Source organism: Meles meles, chromosome 11 (genome assembly GCF_922984935.1).
Source record: "Meles meles chromosome 11, mMelMel3.1 paternal haplotype, whole genome shotgun sequence".
Classification (NCBI taxonomy): Eukaryota; Metazoa; Chordata; class Mammalia; order Carnivora; family Mustelidae; genus Meles; species Meles meles.
This window is the reverse complement of record NC_060076.1, coordinates 2,846,803-2,868,483: the sequence shown is the minus strand read 5'-3', so window position 1 is coordinate 2,868,483 and position 21,681 is coordinate 2,846,803. Positions and strand designations below refer to the sequence as shown.

The 21,681-nt window shown below is 62.9% G+C and overlaps 1 protein-coding gene across 4 annotated transcripts in view; it reads right to left on the bottom strand.

Moving 5' to 3' along the window:
* The window catches only part of VAV2 (vav guanine nucleotide exchange factor 2), a 151,637-nt gene that overhangs the window by 103,247 nt on the left and 26,709 nt on the right, over nucleotides 1-21,681 (bottom strand). For all 4 annotated transcript variants that reach the window (XM_046022975.1, XM_046022977.1, XM_046022976.1 and 1 more), the window contains exon 2: nucleotides 16,667-16,783. In XM_046022975.1, the coding sequence (XP_045878931.1) occupies nucleotides 16,667-16,783 (117 nt within the window). The remainder of the gene's footprint in view (nucleotides 1-16,666; nucleotides 16,784-21,681) is intronic.

Here is a 21,681-nt window from a genome sequence, read left to right as displayed (position 1 = left end):
CCGACCCACGGGGCCACGTGGTGCACCCTGAGAAGGTCACTGAGGGAGAGAAGCCGGACGCCAGCCCCACAGGCCGAGGGACTCCATCTCCAGGCGGTTTCTGGAAGAGGCGAGTCCCAAGGGCCCGAGAGCGGCCGAGGCTTGCTGGGGGCTGGGCAGGAGGGTGGGGGGCTGCTACCGGGCCGGGGCTTCCTTCAGGGCTGACGGGAACCTTCTGCAAAGGGGCAGCTGGAGACAACGGTGCAACCCTGGGAACTTCCTTCAAGCCGCGGAGCCGCACCCTTCCAGGCGGTGAAGCCGGCAAGCCCAACGCTCCGTGTCCTCTCGGTCCCGCCCCCAGAAAAGGGGAGAGGCCGGACCTCATGTCTGGATCTCTGTCGCCAGAGCCCTGTTCCCCAGTCCACAAAGTCCACAAATGGGTCTGGGGCTCTGGAAGGGAGCGCGACACCTGTCCCCCACCTCCACCAAGCCGCACCAGGTCCTCCGTGGCCGAGGGCTTGCTGCAGGTGGGAAGGGGCCGGGGCCACAAGGACTCGGGCAGGAGCTGTGTTTGCGACCCTTACCGACACCGAGTGTTTCTGTAAACGGTGGCAAGGCCGGCTCAGCAGCCCCCGTCTCCGTGGTCTCCGCCACACCAGGACAGGCCTGGAGCAGGCCACAGGCTCTGCGACATCAAACCCTGCCTCCCACTGCTTGGGTTGGGGTCATTCCCGGACTCCCTGTTCCCAGCGCTCCCCCAACCCCTGCCTGATCTTTTCAAGGGGATTCAGCACGTTCCGGGATCCCACGGGCTCCCACGGCCAGCGTCCTGCCACCTTTCTCCCAAGAAGCATGACTGCACGACGAGAACTTTCTTCTGAAGGAGACGCAAGATGCGGGGAAAAGCCCCTGAGAACACGAGGCTTGGACGAGCCCCTCGTCTCTGCAGAGAAGCCCACGGCCAATACCAAGGACCCAAAACTCACGGGCGTAACCCAGCACACACACATGCACACAGACATGCACAATGCAACCCACGTGTGCAGACACACGACACGCATTCCCACGACGCATACACGAGCACCTGGACCGCGCACGCAACACACGCGTGAACACATACATCACACGCACCCGCCTGCCCTTCCCGAGGCTGCAGGGAGACGGGCCCAGGCCCCAGCCGCGCCCACATGGGGAGCAGGGCAGGCGGGGTCTGGTCGCAGGCGCGCCCCTCCCTCCTAACCAGCGCTGGGGCTGGGCCCCGGCTTGCTCAGATAAGGCAGAATAAAGAACAAGATGAATCGCCTGCCCAGCCACCACTGGGCTGAACGCTAGCTGAGTGACTCACTCGGAAAGTTCTCTCCTGGGGAGACAGCCCTCCTTGCAGAGAGGGAGGGAGGGCGGCGGCTGACAAAGGCCGGCTGGGCCAAGCCAGGACAGAGCACCTGCCGCTGGTCCAGAGCCCCCACTCCCTGCGCCCAGCCCTGGGAAACCATGCGACTGCCGGCGGGGAGTGTGGTGCTTTAAGACGCGGGGGGAGCGAGGAGCGGGAGTCTCGGTGGCAGGTGCAGAGGGAGGCAGCAGAGGTGGAGAGGGAAGGGCAGGGAAGCGAGGAGAGGGACGGGAGGGACAGGGCAGATGCTGAGGGATGGGCCTCCAAGGGGAAGCCCACCTCTCCAGTGCGGCTGGCTTTCCCGGGCCAACAGCCACTTTGTTCCCTCCAGTCTTGCTAAAGCATCAAGTCAGGGCCTCCTGTGTGCAGAAGCTGGGCCAGGTCAGGTAGAGATGAGAGGGACCTGATGTCGGCGTCTGATGTCCTGCGTGCCCGCAGCCACTGGCTCCACCTCTGAGCCCTGCCGTCCTGGTCCGCCAAGTGTGAGGCTACAGGGGCCCCACACGAAGACGCTCCACGCTTCGGGGCTGGGGTACAGTTAGCGTTCAGCAGAGTATGGATAAGAAGGACACGGTTGTTACCCTCCTGGGGCCCGAAAGCCCCACAGTCCCCAGCCTGGCTTCCCTCCTTTACGGCACACAAGTGTCTTCAACAAAGCCAAGTAGCCCGCATGCCAGTCCTCCCTGCCCGGGGCCAGCGAGGGGCCAGCCCGCATGCTCATTCGGTTTTCTGCACTCTGCACCTCTCCTCCCTAGAGGCCCCCCGTCTGTCCTCCCTTTGGAGGGGCCTAAGTTCCTTCTCCGTTCCTGATCAGAAACCGTTCTCCAGAGAGGATCCAGCAAACTCCTCAGTGCAGAGAAGTGATAAAGCCTAACAGGTTGCCTACATCAACAGGAACGTTAGAGTCAAAGGAATGACTCCCTAATGGTGGAATGTCAAGTTGAATATTTTTTATGACATATCAGAGAACTGAAAACTTACCATGATAAAAAAAAGAAAACTCTCTTTTTTTCTGCAAGAGACCATTTTATGCTCACAAGACCTATCATCCAGCCAGTTGCAAAGGCATAATCTCCGAAGTGCCCTCAGCTACTAACAAAGTAGTGGCCCCACTGAAAATGTATACAGCGTACCAAGGGGTCGCAGCTGTTGCAAATGAACCACACCTAACTCTGAGCCCAAGCCCACGTGGTTCACTTACCCACTAAGTCCCCCAGGCAGGTGCCACCCTCCCTCAGTAGATGAGGAGACCAAAGCTTCGGAGGGGAGCAATCTGCCCAGCCGTCAGGCATCTGTTAAAGAGCGGAGCTGTTCTGCCCTTCCCCCACCCCAAAGGGAGACTAAAAGACCCCAAAGGGAGAATCCTGGAGGCAGAAAGGGCTGGTCGAACCCCATGCCGGTTTGTCCACAGAGGCTGGGATGGAGCGCCGCCCACAGACCCACGACCACAGCTCAGGGGGCTCCTAGTCCACAATCCCGGTGCCCACAGAATCTGTGCCCAGTGGAGCCACTCCCCAGCTCACAGATATGACCTCACTGTGTCCTCCCGCAGTGGGAGGGGCGCGGGGGGGGGCCTCTGGGGTCCCTTCCTGCAGGTCCTCCCGCGACCTCCTCCCCTCCCAAGGACGTCCTGACACCACCTGGGGTGGGGTTTAGGTTTGAATACGTGACTCCAGGGGTGACACCCACCCAGCCTACCACATCCCCCAGCCCAACGGCAGACACCGAGCCCACCAGACAGAAAACTTGCCCAGCCCTGGATCCCAGCCAGCGGCCTGCCCACCGCCGGCCCTCCCTGGCTGAGCCCCTAGCCCTGGCCCCCCGCCACCCCCGGACTGCGCCTGGTGCTCCCCCAACCTCCTTCCGAAGGGCGTCAGCGACCTCTCATTTCCCCGCTTCGCTGCCTCCATCTTCCAAAGTGACTGAGATTCTAACACCATTAAACGTGATTTAATTTGCTTTTCCTAATGATATGCCCACAGTATTAGGACATCTCTCCTTTTCCACTTGAAAGACATCCCAGGGTGATTTCCACCAGTTAAATTAATAGGGAAACCATGAGAAATGTTAGAGGAATCGGTGCCTCCAGCTCAGCTCTCAACTCTTCTTACGCGGAGGAGGAAAGTGGTCCTCACTGGGGCAGAGACACAGCGGGGCAGAAGGTCCACACGTCCCCGTCTCAGTCCCGCGCGTCCCATCTCGGTCCCGCGTCTTCCAGAGCCTCTATTTGCCCATCAAACCCACACCCAGCCGCTGCCCCCGGCTTCCTCCATCCCCAGGATGCATCTAGAAATCCGGGCCGCGGCATCTGCGGGGAAGCACTTCCAAGCGCTCACTGGCTGGGACGATGGGTCCTCCACGCACACGCGTCTCACTCGCGTCTCGGGTCTCCACGGGGCTGAGGTCATGTCCGTTCCCGCTCCATGGATGACGGAGGCCAGCAAGGCCTCACAGCACAACCGAGGTCCCCCAAGCCCGGGCCCGTCTGACGCCCGTCTCAGCCCCTGGGACCCGCGGCCTCCCCACGGTCACAGCCTTGTCCTCCAGTCCCCTCCACCACTTGACTTTCCCTCCTTCCCCCGTCGCCGGCCTGCCTGCAGCTCCCGTGGTTTACGGCTGCGCTGTCCACAGCGGCCTCCTCGCCGGCCTCCCTTGCTGCCACGCCTCTGCGTTTCCGGTGCTGGAGGACAAAGCCACCACGGTGCGGGCTCCGGAACCTTCCACAGGAGGAGCACTATGGCCACCCTTCCCCTGAGTTCTCACCGCCAACGTGTGCAGCAGGTCCTCATGAGGAGCGGAGGGCCCGGCCCGGCTGGGGTGGGCCAGGGGACCCGAGGGCACTGCGGAGCTGCCTCCCGCGACCTGTCCCAAAGCCACATAGCCCTGGGCGGGGGCTTCCGGAAAACCGGGCACGCGGACTCCCGGCCCAGAGCCTCCCTGTCCCCAGTGGCCGGGAGTGGGGGCCGGTGGCCCTGCCTTTCTAACCCCAGGTCAGACAGGGCCTCTCACTGAGGAGAGGTGCCAAGACACTGGATTCTTCCTGAACGTTCCTCCCACCTCGGGAGGGAGAAAGGGCACTTAGCCATTTTTGCCACCAGCTAAAATATTTCAGTCTCAGATCAAGAAGGAATGCAAGCCGGAAACAGCATACGGCTCAGCGCCAGACGGATTTGGTCTGTCCCAGGGGCAGCTCTTGGCAACCCCGGGCAGGAGGGGAAAGACCTGGCCCCTCCGTCGTCTTGAGCCCAGAACCAGCTTCAGACCCCAGTGTGGGCCTGCCCTCGGGCCGGGCTAGGCGCTCACACGTGAGGACGGACCCCACCACGGGCCAGGGGCCAGGCTCCCCTAACTGTGTACAAGTGCCCCCCGAGATTTGCAAGCAGCAGCGCACACCAGCGAGGGGGTCTCCTATCAGAGACCAAGCTGACAGCCTCATCCGGTCGTCCCGAAAGGTTGTCCTTGGGGCCTCCCCTCATCCAGGGCCTGGGCTCCCAGGGCCAGGAGAGAAAGGCCAGGCCCTGCCTTGGACCCCCCAGAGAGCCAGGAGACAGGCCTGTGTCCCCATCGGCACAAGGGCTCAGCCTGAAACTGCTAAGGCCCACGCTTCGAGGCGCAGGCCTCCTGCCTCAGGTACTGTTCCTCCCGGGTGCCTGCCCTCCGAGCGCCCGGCCTGGCCCTCCCCGGACCCCAGGACGCAGGGGTTGGCCTGGGGCTGGGGCTGCTCCCTTGGCTGTCTCGCACACCCACCAACCTGCCACGGTGCCCAGTGATGACCGGCCGTGCCCTCCACACTGATGGGAGCCCTACCTGGGGGGCCTGAGGGTCACGGTCCCCGTGGGCTCCAAGTACCTGCACAGGCCCGAAGGGAACACCCCCAACTCCGAACGTCCTGCCGGCCCCCCTCCTGGCTGGCACCTCCCGCCGTGGGGCCCTGCCACCAAGTACGGACCAGAAACCCTAACTGGAGATGTATGAAGAACTCATAATTAGCCTTTGATTAATTAAAAATGAGAAAACTAATTACTTAATAAATGCCATTGGCTTCATTTGCGTCAAATCTGAAAATGTATTTTCTAAGAGGAGAGGATATTCACAAGGGTCCCTGGAGGGCAAAGCTAGGCACACGGACTCCACAGGTCCAATGACCTTGGCCCTCAACCTCCAAACTCCACCCCCCGGCCCCGCCAGACAGGCCCCACACAGGAGCAGAGGCTGGGGGTCTGTCCCTCTCAGCACTCTGTCCCCCGCATCTGGCCTGGCTGGGCACTCCCTCCTAGGTGGTTGTGGAAGGCGGGGAGGGGGTGGGCTCTGGATGTCCAGGAGGAGAGCTGAGTCTCGCTCTACGGTCGCTGGCCTCTGGGTGCCAAGCCCAGACACAGTGGGACCCATCTCCTGACTGCTGCGTCCCCCAGCAGGGCTGAAGGGGTGACGGCTGCCGCCAGGCTCCAGCCTGAGCGCGGCCCTTCTTGGCTGTGACACAGAGCGCGCACGGTGCCTCCGGTCTAGACAGACCCAAGAGTGCCCGCCTTCCCTGCCCCGACCTGCGACCTGCACTGCACGGAGTGGGAGACCGGGATCGAAGGTGTCCACACCTTCCGTGCCACGCACGGCGGGCAGCCAGGGCCCACTGTGGCCATGCCCCTGAGGCTGCGGTCACAGCCACTTCGCTCCCAGGAGGGCCCCATGATGGTCACCGTGTTTGCAAGGCTGTGCTGAGCCCAGTACGTCCACACGGCCCGGGCCAGGGGCGCACCTTCCCGGGACAGCCGGGGACGGTCCCAGTGCTGGCTGGACCAACGTGAGGGGCTGGCCTTGACCTCCCGCACCGGGCCTTTTCGTCTGTGGACTCAGCCGAGCCCACCTGTGTTCACGCTCTCCTTCCATGTCCGCTGCGCCTCCCATCACCACGATGACTGGCCGTCCCCGAGAAGCAGCCCTCGTATCCGGCACCAGGGACCCCCGCTGCGTCTGGGGGCAGCCCCTCGGCATCCCGGAGGCCACCCCGGGGAGCGGGCTCCAACTTCAAAGCCGGCCCCACCACGTTCCCACGGGCTCCTCCCGCTCCACCTGGCTCTGTGCGGAGGCCGGGAGGAAGCCCCAGGCCCGAGCAGGAACAGCCATCAGCCGCTGATTGACACGGATCTCCACAGAGCCCATCCGCCGAGACGCTTGCACTTCATGGAAATTCAGCCGTGAGCACCAGACATGAGGGTTGTTCCAGCGACGTCTGCTGGTAGCAGTCACCGCGGTGCTCCTAGCGCTGGCGGGCAGAGGGGCCGGGAGACGGTGTCCCTCTCTGGTCCCAACTGGACAGCATACAGGGACAAAGGGGGCTCCGGCTGCCATGAGCCCTGGAATCCCGGGGCTCCTGGTCCGTCTGGGGCTGGTGAGGGGCCCGGGCACCCTGAGGTCTCAGCTCACTCTGCAGCTGCTGGAACCTTCTCCCCTGACTCCCCTGTTCCTGGGAGATGCGGACCAGCCCCCACCTCCCCCATGTGGCTGAGCTGGGGGAAAAGAACGCCCACCAGGTCATCTCTGCTTCCTTGGCTCTGCCAAAACTGCGACCGCAGAACTGTCTTCCCGGCCAGGGTCACACACTTCGGGAAGGGGCCTGACGCCCCCACGGGAAAGCAGATGTGCCCTGTGGACCAAGTGCCCCACATGGGGAAGGTGCTGGGGGTGGGTGACTTTTAAGGATGGGGACCTTGAGGCCGGTGAAGCGGGGCCTGGACAAGCAGACTCTTCTCAGACTGAGCAGCAGATGTGGTCACTCGGCAGACACTTCTGTTCCCTGTCTTCAAAACAAACCACTGCCCTCCCTCGAACAGATGCTCCCACGACTCTCTACAAAAGGGGCCGAGACTGCCCAATGCAGAGGACAGTCTTTTCAAGAAACAGAGCTGGGAAACCTGGACGTCCGCATGCGCAGAACGGGACGGCTGGCCATGACCTCCACCGCATACAGAAATCAGCTGGACATGGATCCAAGAGTCAAATGTAAGACCTGAAACCATAAGGCTCGTGGAAGTAAATGCAGGAGGGGCACCTGGGGGGCTCAATCGTTAAGCTTCTACCTTTGGCTCAGGTCATGATCCGGGGTCCCGGGAAGGAGCCCCGCATCGGGCTCCCTGCTCGGCAGGGAGGCTGTTTCTCTCTCTGCCTCTGCTGCTCCCCCTGCTTGTGTGCTCGCTGTTAAATATATAAACAAAATCTTAAAAAAAAAAAAAAAAGTAGACGTAGGAGAAAAGCGTCCCGATACTGGATTCAGACATGATTTGCTGGACAAGGCACCGAAACCGGAAGCGACAGGAGAAAAGAGCAGCTACACGTAACTTCAAGACCTAAGTCTTTCATGCGCCCAAGGACACTTCTTGGGGGAGCAGAAAGCAAGCCACGGCATGGGACAGAGTGCCTGAGAATCACGCACCTCTCAGGGGTTCAGAGCCCGGACACATAAAGAGCTTGTACCACTCAACAACAAGGAATGGACTGGAACATGGGCGAAGGCCTTGAACAGACATCTCCCCGAAGACGACATGAGAAGGTGGTCAACATCTCAAACCATGAGGAGAATGCAAATCAAAACCACCGTGAGATCCAACCTCACGCCCACCGGGGTGCTGGTATCTCTCTCTCTCCCTTTCTCTCTCTCTCTCTCTCTCTCACACACACACACACACACACACACACCAGTGCTGGCGAGAATGTGCAGAGCTTGGAGCCCTCGTGCCCTGCTGGGAATGAGAAACGGTGCAGCCGCTGTGGAAAACATTAGAGCGGTTCTTCAAATCACTACACACACAACCACCACGGGAGCGGCAAGTCCCCTTCTGGGCAGGCGCCCGAAACAAATGAGAGCAGGAACCCAAACAGCGACTGGCACACCCGTGTCCCCAGCAGCACAGGCCACAACAGCCGGAAGAGAGAAATGGCCCAAACGTCCACCCACGGGGACAGGCAAGCGGCACGTGGCGTAGCCGCACAAGGGAATACGACCCGACCTTTAAGAAGGATGGGACCCTGACAGGCGCCACCACGTGGGTGAACCTCGGACACGGGATGCTGAGGGAAAGACGCCGGACGCAAAAGGCCACGTGGGACGGGATTCCCTGCCTCCAGAAGAGGCAAACACATAGAGACAGAGAACAGGTGGGTGGCTGCCCGGGGCCGGGGCATGAGACAGGAGAGACGGCTTCCTCCGGGGCAACGGAACCGTTCTGAACAAGACGGCAGAGGCGGTCCCACCGCACCGTGAAAACGCGGAACGCCTCTGGACTGAGCCCCAAATTGGCTACAAGGATCAATTTTAGGTTCTGTCCATTTTATCACAACAATTTCTTTTAAAAAATTAAAGTCTGGGCTCCTGGGTGGCTCAGTCACTGAAGGGTTGCCTTCAGCTCAGGTCACGATTCCGGAGTCCTGGGAGGAGCCCCACGTCAGGCCCCTTGCTGGGCAGGGAGGCTGCTCCCCCCTCCCTCTGCCTCTGCCCGTGAGGGCACACAAGCACACGCTCTTTCTCTCTCTCAGATAAATGAATAAAATCTTTAAGAAAAAGAACAGATTTTTGAGAAATAAGGAAAAGAAGAAAGAAAGCCAAAAAGGACCACCCAGGATACATAGCCGCAGGCTCCAGCCCAAACTCCCTGATCCTTGAATGGGGCAGGGGGGTGGAGAGCCTGAACGATGCAGCCTTTCGGGGGGCGGGTAGGAGGGGGTAAAGCTTTTGGAACCGCCATGGGGCCTCTCCCCCAAAACGGTCCTGGCCGCCCTCCTTGTGATTCAGAGGAGACGCCCCCGACCCCATCTCAGACCCGACCCTGCTGCTGGTACCTGGTCGCTGGGGGTGGCCGACCCCTCCTTTCCTTTGCAAGAAGGAACATTGCCCGAGAAGGGCCTCCCAGGGTGCCAAGAAAGAATACCTTGTCGCAATTAATTATTCACATTTTGCTACTTTTTCCCTATCCCCTTAGCTCTACTCTGCATTTTTTTGCTGCAAACATCAGCCTGTCAGGCTTCAACAGAAACAATGTCTTGGAGCCCTGGGGGGAAACAATTAGCCAATTAATATTTAATTAACTGCGGACAGACAAAAAAGGCGAGCGTGAGTCACACCAGGCTGGGCTAGGAAAGCGCCAGCTCTCGGCCGCTGGGGTGGGGCTGCGGCAAAGCCAGACACAGAGGGGAGGAGGACACAGACGGGGACAATAGGGGCGCCCAGGACGACCCCCACCAAGGGGTCATCCGGGCAACGGTGTGCTCACAGATGGGAAACTGAGGCCCAGATGTGAGGCCTGGGGGCATCCTCCTGGCACCTTCTCCATCCCCAGCTTCTCTGTCAGGTGTGATGGAGTCCAGAGTCCCCGCGTCCTCTCTCCCCGGAAATGAATCGTGAGCAAGAAGGACGTTAAAAGGTCCCAGTGGCTCCTCAGCAGAGGCCCCTCTCGGAGAACCCTCGGGCCAGGTGTGGGCGCCACCCCCTCCCCGGGACCCTGCCCAGGGCTTTGGAGGAACCATCGCAAGGGCCCAAAGGCCCCGGGCCTCACGCACAAGGGCTGCCCACCCCACACCGGGGGCACTGGGGGCAGACCCAGGCCTCACAGCACGGCTCGGCACACCTGTTCGTTGTCAGGACTCGGCGCCGAAAGCGAAACGCACCCCCACTGGCTCCACCACCGCGAAGGCAGGGTCAGCCTACGGCTGGGCTCTGGAAGGGAGTGAAGAAAACCACTCGCACCCGAGTTAGGAGACAGCGGGTCAGCGCGTGCACAGGTGTGTGCACGCGTGTGCACGTGTTACACGCGTGTGCGTAGACGAGTGCACACGTGTGCGTGTAGGGGTGCACCTGTGCGTGCGCGTGCGTGCATCTGGCTGTCCAGGTCCCCGGAAAGCAGGTGGGCTCCTGGCGGCGGGAGCGGACAGTCCGCAGGCAGTAGGAGGCACGGTGTGGAGCAGGAAACCTGCACCACCTGCCCCGCACTGGGCCCTGCTGGGCCTGGGGCTGCTCCTCCCGCACCGCGGCCGCGTCTGAACAATGAGTGTGCGGCGGACTCCGCGACCAGAGCGCCTGGTCGACCACACGCAAGCAGTCACGGCAGGGTCCGTGTCTGCGAGTCCTCAAACGAGCCTCCGGGGAGCACCCAGGGCTCTGCACCCTGCAGATGAGTGAGCACACACCAGGAGGAGCCGGGCAAGCGCGTGGCAGAGCAGGGTCAGAGTACAGAGATAAGTGGTGTCCGATCGATGTCCCGAGGCGGCCTGCTCCTCCTCCCCCTGCCGACCGCGCCCCAGGGACTCGCTCATCGATGCAGACGCTAAACAGAGAAATCGATGACGGGGCTGACGCAGCACAAGCTGGACGGGGTGGGGCTGGTGCTCAGCGGCAGGAACGACCGGCACACCCCGCCCCGCCAAGGCCACCAGCCACCTGCTCAGTGGGGGAGGGGACGAGGGCACCACCCTGAGAGCCGCGGATTCCAAAACCAGCGCGCATGGCCGCACCTGCCAGGCCCTCCTCCGCACTCCTCAAAGGGGCAGCCGAGCTGCAAACCCATTTTACAGATGGGGAGACTATGGCCCCAAGAGGTGAGGTGACTTCTGAGTCCCGCCGAGTGCCCTCTGGGCGCCATTCCGTCTGGAGCTCTGAAAGCTGTCTCAACGGCTCCATCCCCACGGCTTCTAGAAGCATCCGTGCTGCCAGGAAGCCCCAGGACAGCGGTGGGCGGGATTGGTGGGAGGAGCAAAGGGAGACGGGCAACAGCAGGAACGCAGGGAGGTCTGGCAGAGCAAGCCGGCCGCCGCCTCGTGGGCCCATGCCCCAGCAAACCGCCGGGGTGCGGGGGTCTGCGCTGATGGGCTCAGTGGGAAGACGCCTTGCCCCAAGCACGGGGGGAAGGGCCCCTGTGTCCTACAGACAGAAGTTAAGGGGGCACAGGGTGGGGCCACGGGTCCAGGCTCTGGACCCAGCCAGGGCGGTCGGAGGGCCGGCAAAGCCGGCAGACGTGCCCCTGCTTTCCACGCCCCAGGCATCGTCCCGGCGTCCCGCAGCTGCAGCCAGGCCTGCCACCAACCGCACCCCCCCCCCACCACCAAAGCCCCAGTCCCGGCGAGGGCGGCCCGGGCTGTTACGGGCCACGGGTTTCAAACTACATTTTTAGCCTCTTTGGAATCCTTAAAGGAAAACGCCAGACAAATGCGCCACGGAAAGCAGGTAAGAGCAGGCTCGCTGGGGTTCAGCAGACCCTGCCCTCCCGGCCTCCTCCCGGCCTCCTGAGAGGCCCGATGTGGTGTGAGGTGCCCTGCGGACGGAAGGAGCCGCACCAGTGCTGACCGCGTGCGGGAAGACGCGCCGTCACTGCCCTGTGTCTTCTGAACCACCGCGGGCCAGCGCTTCCCTGCGTTGGTCCTCTTGCGGCCTCACCCGGGAGAGGGCAGCCCGCCGGCCTCCACACCGGCCTCCAGCCCGGCCTCCCCGACGCCCCCTGCAGGCGGCAGAACCCCGCACGGCTGACCACGGCCCCTTCCCACGTAAGGCGCCTCACCTGGAGGAAGGGAGGGGGAGCCAGAATCCGCCAGCAGGACCCCCACGGCACGACCCCCCACAGCCCCCGACGGCACCATCACTGTGGGGCTCAGGTACCTCCCTACTTCGTGAGGTCCCTGAGGGCTCGGGAAGCCAGCAGGCAGCCCCGCACCTGCCAGGGACAGGAGGGAGAAGGATGAGAGGGGATGCGGACGGAAAGCGGGGATGGGGCAGCCCGCATCACACCCTGAACTACGAGCGGCCTGGGGGCCCACCCCAGCCTTTCTGCGGCCAGCTCTCACCACCGCTCCAGCTTCCCAGCCGAGAAAATGTCTTCATGAACCATAAATTGGAGAATTAGACACACTTGTTGGAGGGCGTGCAGACCTTCCTCGAGCGTCGTCCGTTCTGCCCAAACGGAGGCTAAAGTGAGCCCCACTGACCGGGGCACCTGCAGGTCCCAGGCAGGTAGGGAGGCCTGGGCCGGGCTGGGGCAGTGCCCATTGGGCACGATGGGGCGCCCCGTGGCGGGAGGGCCTGGAGGGCCACCAGATGCCCGGGCCCCCCGGGCCCCTGCAAGGCAGCTGACCCACTGAGGGCTCCAGGGTATCCTTCCCAGGCTCCTCCTGTAAGATCCACGTATCCACGCAGAGGCAGACCGTCTGGCACCCCACGTGCAGAGTGCGATTCTAGACACCTGGGGGACGTCAGTAACCCAAGTCCCCACGGCCAGGAGGTGGACGGCGACAGGCACGCCGAGAAAGGACGAGCTGCTTCATGGTGGGGCCGCGCTCGAGGGAGCGGCAGCGAAGGGCAGGCCACCCCTCAACAGGAGATCTGAACAGAGACCCCGCAGCGGGGAGGAAGGCGGCCCTGCAGCTCTCGGGATCCTCCCCGCAACAAAAGAAATCGCAGAGAAGGTCCAGTGTCGTGGCTGAGAGATGGGCCAGAGCCCAGCATCTTCTGGGGATTCCACTCTCTCCTTCCTTCTACAACTGATGGTACAAGAACGAATCTGGGGGGCGCCTGGGTGGCTCAGTGGATTAAGCCGCTGCCTTCGGCTCAGGTCATGATCTCAGGGTCCTGGGATCGAGCCCCGCATCGGGCTCTCTGCTCCACAGGGAGCCTGTTTCCTCCTCTCTCTCTGCCTGCCTCTCTGCCTACTTGTGATCTCTCTCTCTGTCAAATAAATAAATAAATAAAACTTAAAAAAAAAAAAAAAGAACGAATCTGGGCCTCCCCTTGGAGGGCAAAGACCATTTCTCTCCCTGCATCTCTACCACAGTGAGTGCTTCACAAATGCTCGGTATATTAAGTGCTTAATGGCTGGGGGGGGCGGCAGATGGGTGCGCGGCTGGGTGGTGGGGGTAGATGGTGGGCGGCTGGGCAGGTCGAAGTGTGCATGGGTGTGCAAATGGCTGGGTGGGTGGGCAGAGGAATGAATGAACGCGCCAGTGCCTTTTCTCCCCAAGGAATGCCTCCAGCAACACTGGAGATGGGAGCTGAAAAGCACCTGCTCGGAAACAGCACAATGAAACCAGGACAAGGACAGGGTCTGCCTTCCTGCTGGCGGGGACGCAGCGCTCCGGGGCCAGCGGTGGGGATCAGGGGGAGGGCAGAGCGGGCAGTCGCGTCTTCTGGTCTGATATGAGTGAGGGCCTCCAGGCCCACCAGAAGAGTCAGGCTGTGTGGGCTGAGCTCCTGGAGGGGCTCCTCAAAAGGCTAAGCCGGGCCCATGGGAAACTCCGGAAACACCCCTGAAAAGACCCACAGAACCTACACTCCGTCTCTGTGCCCAGACGGAGCTATGCTCCGTCTGAATGACGATGAATGACGATGAAGACCAGACGTGCTCCTTCTCACCAGCCCGCCAGCAGCCTGCCCTCCTGTCTGCTGCTGCGCCCCACTCAGCGCCACCCTCCAGGGGTGGGAGAGTCCCTGTGCCTCTGGGTACCATGCAAGCAGGCCACGGGTGCTGGGCTCTGCTGGTGTGTTTTTGCAGGGCATTGCATCCTGGGACATCAGGAGGGACTAGCCGAGCAAACAGACTTGGGACGGTGGGCGCCTACGAGGACAGCACGTCCCAGCACCCCAAGCCTCTGCCGGCCTCCAGCTTGGAAACGCTAACCACAGGTTTACCTCGATGAGAAACACGTGTGGGGCAGGACGAGGTAATGAGAAGACGCTTAGCCAGACGGACGGGCAGGACGGCCGCCACGCTGCCAACGGGAGGTCAGAGGACCGAGGAGAAGGAAGCGAAGAACAGGGTGAGCCCCCTGGGACGTGTGCCGGGCTGACCGTTCCAGAAACAACCCTGCCTCCTGCTCAGCAGAGCGCAACACCATCTCACAAGCAGGATTTGGAGAAACTGAGTCAGCCACTTGGGCACCGAGGCTTGCCAGACTCAAACCCAGCCCCCGAGTGTCCGCAGTCCGCGTGCTCAGCCCTCTGGCTCTGTCTTCCAAAGCTGCAGACTTACTCCATGACTAAAATAAGAGGAAAAAAATCAGAGGACACAGGTCTACAAGGATCTAGTTCCGTTTCAGCCAAACCTGGGGCAGGGACAGTGACAAACGCTTGGCATTTCGGGAGCCCGTACTGAGGGCTGGATGCCTCGTCACCTCCCACCGGGCAAATGGAGGTCAGAGGCACCGGGTCACCTGCCAAGTCACCCAGCCGGTTAGCAGGGCCAGAATATCAATCAGTCTGACTCGAGGGTCACAATGTGGAGAGCAGAGGCGCGGTGGGGGAGCTCTCCCCGAGCCCTGCCCTGCCCAGAGCCAAGGGGCCTCGGTGCACGGCATGAACCGAGGCCCCCCCCCCGCACGCAGCGCCCAGGTCCGAGGCGTCACACCACCTCCATTCGCGGCAACGCCCCACTGCAACTCCAAATGGAGACAAATGACAAATGAACGGCCAGCTCCCGGTTCCCACTGCAGAGGCCGCAGCGTGGCAAAGCAGCACCAATGTCCATCACTGTGTGATGTGGGCAGACCGGGGACCAGCGCCAGCCGCAGCCCCTACGCAGCCCCTCTGCGCACAGCTGGGACATCGCCCTGGAGCCAGGCGGCCTCCCTGGACCCCTGAGGAGCACGAGGGGCACCCCCTGCACACCGCGTGGCCACACGGTCGGTGGGTCGTGTGACGGGAGTCCGAGCTACACGTACGGGCGTCTGTCTTACACCTTCGAACTCAGCTGCAGCACACCAAAACCAAAATGCAATTTTAGACTGTCTTCGCTGCCCACCGCCGGCCGAGAAACGAGCCTGGCCAGGGCGTATCCTGCCTTGTCCTCCACGCGATTATCGCGAACAGCAGCTCTGTGTGTGAGTATGTGACGTACGTGTGTGAGTGCGCTCCCTGCCCAGGGCACAGCCGTGCAGGAGGAGGAAGAAGAGGAGAGCGGCTCCAATCCCTTTGAAAGCAAGCCCGGGGAACTGAGAAGCCCACTGATGGGACAGGACGCCAGCAAGACCCCAGCCCACCCCGCCCCAGCACAGGTGCCCGGGGACACAGGGAGGCAGGCAGCCGGGAACCCCAGGCAGGGCCACTGCAGCAGCAGGGACTCGAGTGAGCCCTTCCAGGGGGGAAAGAAACTGCTCAGAAGGGGCGATCACACCGGGATGGGTTCTTGCGGGGGTCTGTAAATCTCCTGTCTAGCGAATTCCAGAGCGCGGGGAGGGGGCCATCAGGCCAGGCGGCTTATGGGGAAGTCCGGGCTACTGCCGGTGATCATAGCGCAAGGAGAGGGTCCTCTCGGAGCGCGCCGCACAGCACTCGCAGCGGCAGATCCAGAAGTCCCCCCGCCTTTCATAAATGATGCATTCACAGCGCATTTCCTCCAACACCCGGTCCCGATAATGCTTCTCACACAAATTAAGCAATAAATATCTTCTGATGCTTCCCATCAGCAGGTGGAAACGGCTCCTCGGGCAGTCCGGGAAGCGGCGGTCTGGCCGAGCCTGTGCCAGCAGCCCGGCGGTTGGGGGGGGTGGGGGGGTGTGTGCAGGACGCGGTGCGGGGGTGGGGCACACAGGGAACCGGGACCCCGGATCGCAGGCAGCACAGAACCAGTTCTTCCCTCCCGCCCCCAGCCTCCACACAGCAGAAGATATCACGGTCCCCATCCCAGCCACGTCCAAGGAGTGGCCTGGGACCACACGTGACATCTCACGTGGCTGTGAAGGCAGCTCGCCACGAAGCCAGCTCACAAAGGAGCTGAAAACCCACCCCCGCCAGCCCTCAGACTTTGCCACTGCCCCGCCGGGGGTCCCTTGGCCGGACCCAGCAGAGTTTCTGAGTTGTCTGCCACGGACGCAGGGGATCACCTCCAGGGAACCTGGGGCTTCGGGTCATCAGCGACCCCCACCCCCGCCCAACACATGCCTGCAGCCAGAGACCACTCCGCTTGCTTCTGGCATAACCGCCATGGCCCCTTTCACACGCAGCCCGACCTTCACGGCACCTGCCGCATCTCGGCCCCCTCGCGGGAGCCGGGCGCCCCGTCAAGAACCGGAGATCCCCGGCGGCCAGTGCCCCGGCTCCGCCCGCATCCACGCCCAGCTTTCCCTCCAGCCGCCTGGATTCTCGATGCCGGATCTCACCTTGGGTGTCCGTCCCCGTCCACCACCCACGCGCCCTCCTGTCTGTAACGCGTCCCCGCCTGCAGGTGCAGGGCACGGCCGTGTTGGAGGTGCCAGGCCTGTCCCGTCCAGAACCCCTGCACTGAGCCGGTGCTCGGCCCCCCATGCCCGGACTCTGGAGAAGAGAGTGCTCACCTTCCCGAAGTCCCGGACGTCGAAGAGGTCAAAGGGGTCAAACAGCTCGCTGTTTCGCAGCCCAAATTTGTCGTGGCAGACTTTCAGGAACGTGCGGATGTTCTTCAGACACAGGAACTGCAGAAGAGAAGAGAAGCCTGAGCCTGTAGGTCCACGAGAAGAGCCGCCGTCATCGCGGCGAGCTCTGGCTTCCAGGAGCCGGCAGGGACGTGCACTCCGGCCCTGGGCAGCCTCGCCCCCGCCGGCCCGAGGGTCCAGACGTCATCGGTGCCCCTGGCTCACCTTGGCCACTCATGACCCTTTGTCCTATACCCCTACCCAGAGGATCCAGCATGGACGATCGGGACCGGAAATAATGCTGGTTTGAGTCAGCAAAAACAGAGCGTGAACACACACATACACACACACACTCGCACACACACTCACCGCCTTCCCCCCCGCACAGACCTGCCCCCGGGGGAAGCCGTCCCGTCTGTGGCGCACCCCGGGAACGGCACACACCCGTCTCAGCGGGAGGCCAGGGGATGCACCAGGGCCAGAGCCCCACAGCACAGTCGGGGCGTCTCCACCCGGCAACCCCACGTCTCAGCTCCCACCCACACCGCGCCTGGTGAAGCCGCTGGGGCGGGAGGTCTGGGGTTGGGGGCTGAACGGGAAGGCTGGCCGCAGCCCCCGTGGAGAAGGAGCTGGTAAAGAAGGCAGGATGGCAGCAGGCCAGGCAGCCTGGAGAGCAGGATTTGGAGGGGGCTCAGCCCCAGGTTCGAGTTCCGTCCACTGATTCCCACCGCAGGGCCAGGGACAGCAGCTTCGGCTCCTGAGGGCGGCTTTCCAACCGCATGTCTCGCTGGGCTGTGTACCCTGAGGCCATGTGAGTGCTTGGACGGCCCAGCAGTCCAGCTGGCAAGGGCGTCCCCAAGGCAAGGACAGTGGCACCCATGGCCCAGGGCCCCGGAACTTCAGACCCTCATCCTCCCCAGCCGCCCATTCCCTAAGGGCCGAGGGCTGGGCAGCAAAACGGGAGCACCTGCCGCCCAGCGGAAATGCCGATGCGGGACAGATGGAGACGAAAGGCAGGCAGAAGTCACGAGCTACGGCGGGCCCGGCATGCACCGAGTAGCCCTCACCCCCGCCGGGCAACCCCCAAGGGCCGTGCCCACCCCCCACCCGGCTGGCCGCTCCTTCCACCCCGGCCGCGGCTGGTCCCGGTCACGGCCAGCACGGACTCACTGGCCTCGTGCGCATACGGTATTCTCTGAACATGCGAGAGCAAACCGCAGATGCAACCCCGTCTCCCCCAAACATCCAAGGCTCCTCGGAACAAGGACCCCCTTCCACGATGAGAGCACCCACATCAGCAAATCAACACGGATCCCTCCCGCCCTCTACAGATGTACTTCCACACATTCCCTCAACAAAGGCCAACCGCGGTGTCCTGACAGCAAGGGACGCTCCGGCCCCAGGTCCAGTGACGTCTCTGTCGTGTCTCTTTCATGTCGTGTGCCCCGCAGAATTATCCAGAAGGATGGATGCATTCCAAACACCTGCGGTCCAGCAGGGCAGCCACGAGACCCATGTGCCCACTGAGCACTTGAGATGAGGCTAGTCTGACCGAAACAGTACATTGTCGATTTTGTTCTGATTAATTTCCATTGAACGGCTATGGCTGCCGGTTTGGGCCTCAGACGGTCCTAAGTCTTGTCCTCCTAGACCTGAAGCTTCTGGATCGCACGGACGCAAAAGGACAGACAGCAGGAACCCACAGACACGAGGCCAAGCTCACCAAGACGGGCAGCACGGTGGTGCTGGCGGGGTGGCCGGGGTGTCTCCTGGGGACAGTGTCCGTTTGGGACGAGGAACAAGTTCTAGAAGTCAGAGCGGTGATCATGCCGAATTGTACACATACTAAAGATGCTCCAACTGATACACCTGGGGGCTCTGGGTGGCGCTGTCGGCTAAGCGGCCGACTCCTGACATCGACTCAGGTCATGATCTCCGGTCCGGGGATGGAGCCCCACGTCAGGCTCCACACTCAGCGGGGAATCTGCTTGACATTTTCCCTCTCATCTCCCTCTGCTCCCCCCACAAAAAGGTCAATCTTGTGTATCCTGATTATACTGTGATAAAACAAAATTTTTTTTAAAAAGAGACAGAGAAAGAGACCCCACAGGAAGGCCGCGTGCTGCTAGGGGCAGAGATCTGGGGGCGCTCCGTGCATCGAGAAAGGCCAGCAAGGGCTGGCAAACCGCCAGGAACAGGGAGGAGCCCAGAGAGCCCGGCCCCCATCCCGACCAGGCGTCTAGCCTCCAGAACCGGGAGGATACACGTCCTCGGCTTCACGCCCCCCAGTCCGTGCGCCAGCCACAGGCCGCCCCAGCCCACAGCCCCAGGTCCCGGCCAGTCTCAGACCTTCCCTCCCGCCCAGCAGCCTCAGCCCGGCTCCAGCTTCCACTAAGTATCCACGTTCTGCCCTCCTCGGCCTCCCATTTTTAGAGTTAATTACACGGCTCCAAACCATAATCGCAGCCGGCGAGGCCAGGCTTCCTTTCGGGGCTCAGGACGGGCGGGCGCCCCTTGCCCTGCAGGCACAGCGTCTGTCTGCCTGGCCTCTCCCCACGGCAGCTGCGTGGGCCCCAGCCTTCCGGGACCCGGCCCCATGCAGCTCCCAGCCCACGGAAGGCTGGCCCTGGGGAAACTGAGGCACACAGATGGGTTCAGGCCCCCGGGAGAGGGATGCATCAGCATCGGGCCCCACAGCAAGCCGAGAGGTGGCGGCCTCATTCCCGGGGGGCGTCTGTGCACCCGGCCGGCTCTGCCGCTCTCTGCCGGGATGTCTTTACTGCACACCCTCCCCTCATTCACCCCATTTCTCAGGAGAGGAAACTGAGGCTCCCTAGAGGGAGGCAGAGCCCAGAATGGATCCCACATCTGCTGCGAAGCAGCAAAGGTCCTTGGAGAGGACGGGAGTCCGTGCGTCCCGATGCGCCCCTCCTGTCCACTGCGCTCAGCACCAGGGTCCCTCTCGCAGCCAGCCTGCTCCAAAGGATGAGATACACGGCCCCCCCGCCCCACCGCACCGCTGTACAGTTAGGGGAGTGGCTGGACACGGAGAGGGGCAGAGCGTGGAAGGGCCGGCCCTGGCCCCTTCTCCTCTTTCCACTCAGCGGGGGCAGCGGGCCTGCTGTTTCTGCAGCTCGGGTCCACTCCTCTGACCGCCGCCTCTCCCTCCCCATCACCCCCGGACGCAGGAGGACATGGGGCCGAGGCCCGGCCCTTCCCAGCAGGGACGGCTGCAGACTCTGGGAGAGAGACTCCCGAGGGCCAGATGGGGAGAGGACACCATGGGCACTTCCCAGCCACAGGCTGAGTGACCTCAGGCAAGGGAAGGTCCAGACAGTGGCCAGTACCAGGACGGAAGCTGCCCATCCTTGTCCTGTGACCAGAGAAGTCTGGCTGGGGGCCATGTGCCTGTGGCCACAGGGACGAGTGGCCTTCTCTTTGCTCGGCCCTCCAGGCCTCTCGGAGACGCAGCCACGGCTCCACCGGCATCTGGAGACGGACGCTCAGCCCCAGAAGTCAGCTCAGTGGCCACAATGAGGGTCTGTCCCCAGAAACTGGCCCCCTGACAAGCAACCAGCAGCCCAGAGCTGAGTCGGCCCCCACTGTGTTTGTTCAAGGCACCACCCCCATCCCCCCAGCCCACGGGGAGGGCCCTGGCCACTGCGCCAAGAGGCGGGCCGTCCATGCGGACTCCTGACCCCCTCCGTCCTGCCCACTCAGCAGGCTGAAATCAGATTAGCAGAACACACAGGCTCCGGGCCCAGCTGCCCCCCACCAGCCTCGCAGGGCCTGCTGCCCACGGTCATCTGTCATTCACCCCCAAAAGGCCCGCCCCAGCGCAGAGTCCCGGACGTGGGAGGCAGAGCTGGCCCTGAGAGCCCAGATCCCACGTCTGAGCCACGAGGCCTCAGAGCACCCCTGGGGACCGGCTTCCTGGCCCCACACGGCCACAACTCTTTGGTGGCACCGAAAGCGACTTCTGATCCGGGAGACACTGCCTGCCCCACGTGGAGACATGGAGGAGACCTGGAGGGTCGAGGCAGGCGGCCTTCAGACCTCCGCGCCCTCTCCCGTGGCCACTCGCGGGCGAGCTGGAATGGGACGTCGGACACCCAGGCCCCCAGAACTCACATCTACCCGCTTCCGCCACACACACCCAGGGCCACGGCTCTGCTCTGTCCCCTCAGGGGCTGCTCGTGTACTCCAGCACAGAGAGGCGGGTGCGAAAGGGGAAACCAAGGCCCGGCACGGCGAAACCCCGGGTCAGCAGGCTTCCGCTGGGGATGTGCGGTCGGAACGAGGCATCAGCGGAGGTAACGGGGTAACGGGGGGCCGGGTGCTCCTGCGTGGCGGGCAGCATGCAGGCGTGGTCTAGCGCACGATCCCACCCAACGCTTGCAGTGGCCCCGGGAGGCGTGGAACGTGACCGCCCCATTCCACAGATAGACCAAGGGAGGCTCGGAGAACTCGCAAGGAGGAGGCCTCACCTCCTCTTAGAGGGGAAGTCTCAGGGCCGCCTCGCCAGCTGGGTCCGGTGGCCGGGGGTCTGCTGTGCCCCACGGCAGAGCCCGGCCGAGGGGGACCCCACAGGGAAAGCCCCAGGCTGGGCTCCCTCGATACCCCCGACCTTCCCCTGGCCCCTGCAAACTGCCACCAATATGAAAAGCCAGTCCCCGGACCCCCGGCTGGCATCCCCGGACCTCCCAGTCCTGGGGTCCCAGCTCCAGCTGGGGCAGAGCAGGGGCTCAGCTGCAGACCTGTAGCGGGTGTGTCTGGTGGGGACAGGCCCGGTCTGGCGACCCTAGAGCCACACCGCCTGTCCTCTCTGTGCCTGTCTCTCCATTTGTAAAATGCAGAAAGAAAACCTTCCCCTGAGTTCCGGGATGCTGGGCTCCTCCCTCGAGGTAACTGCTTTACGTAGAGCTAGCCCCCTCCCTCAGGATATCCCGAAGTCCCTG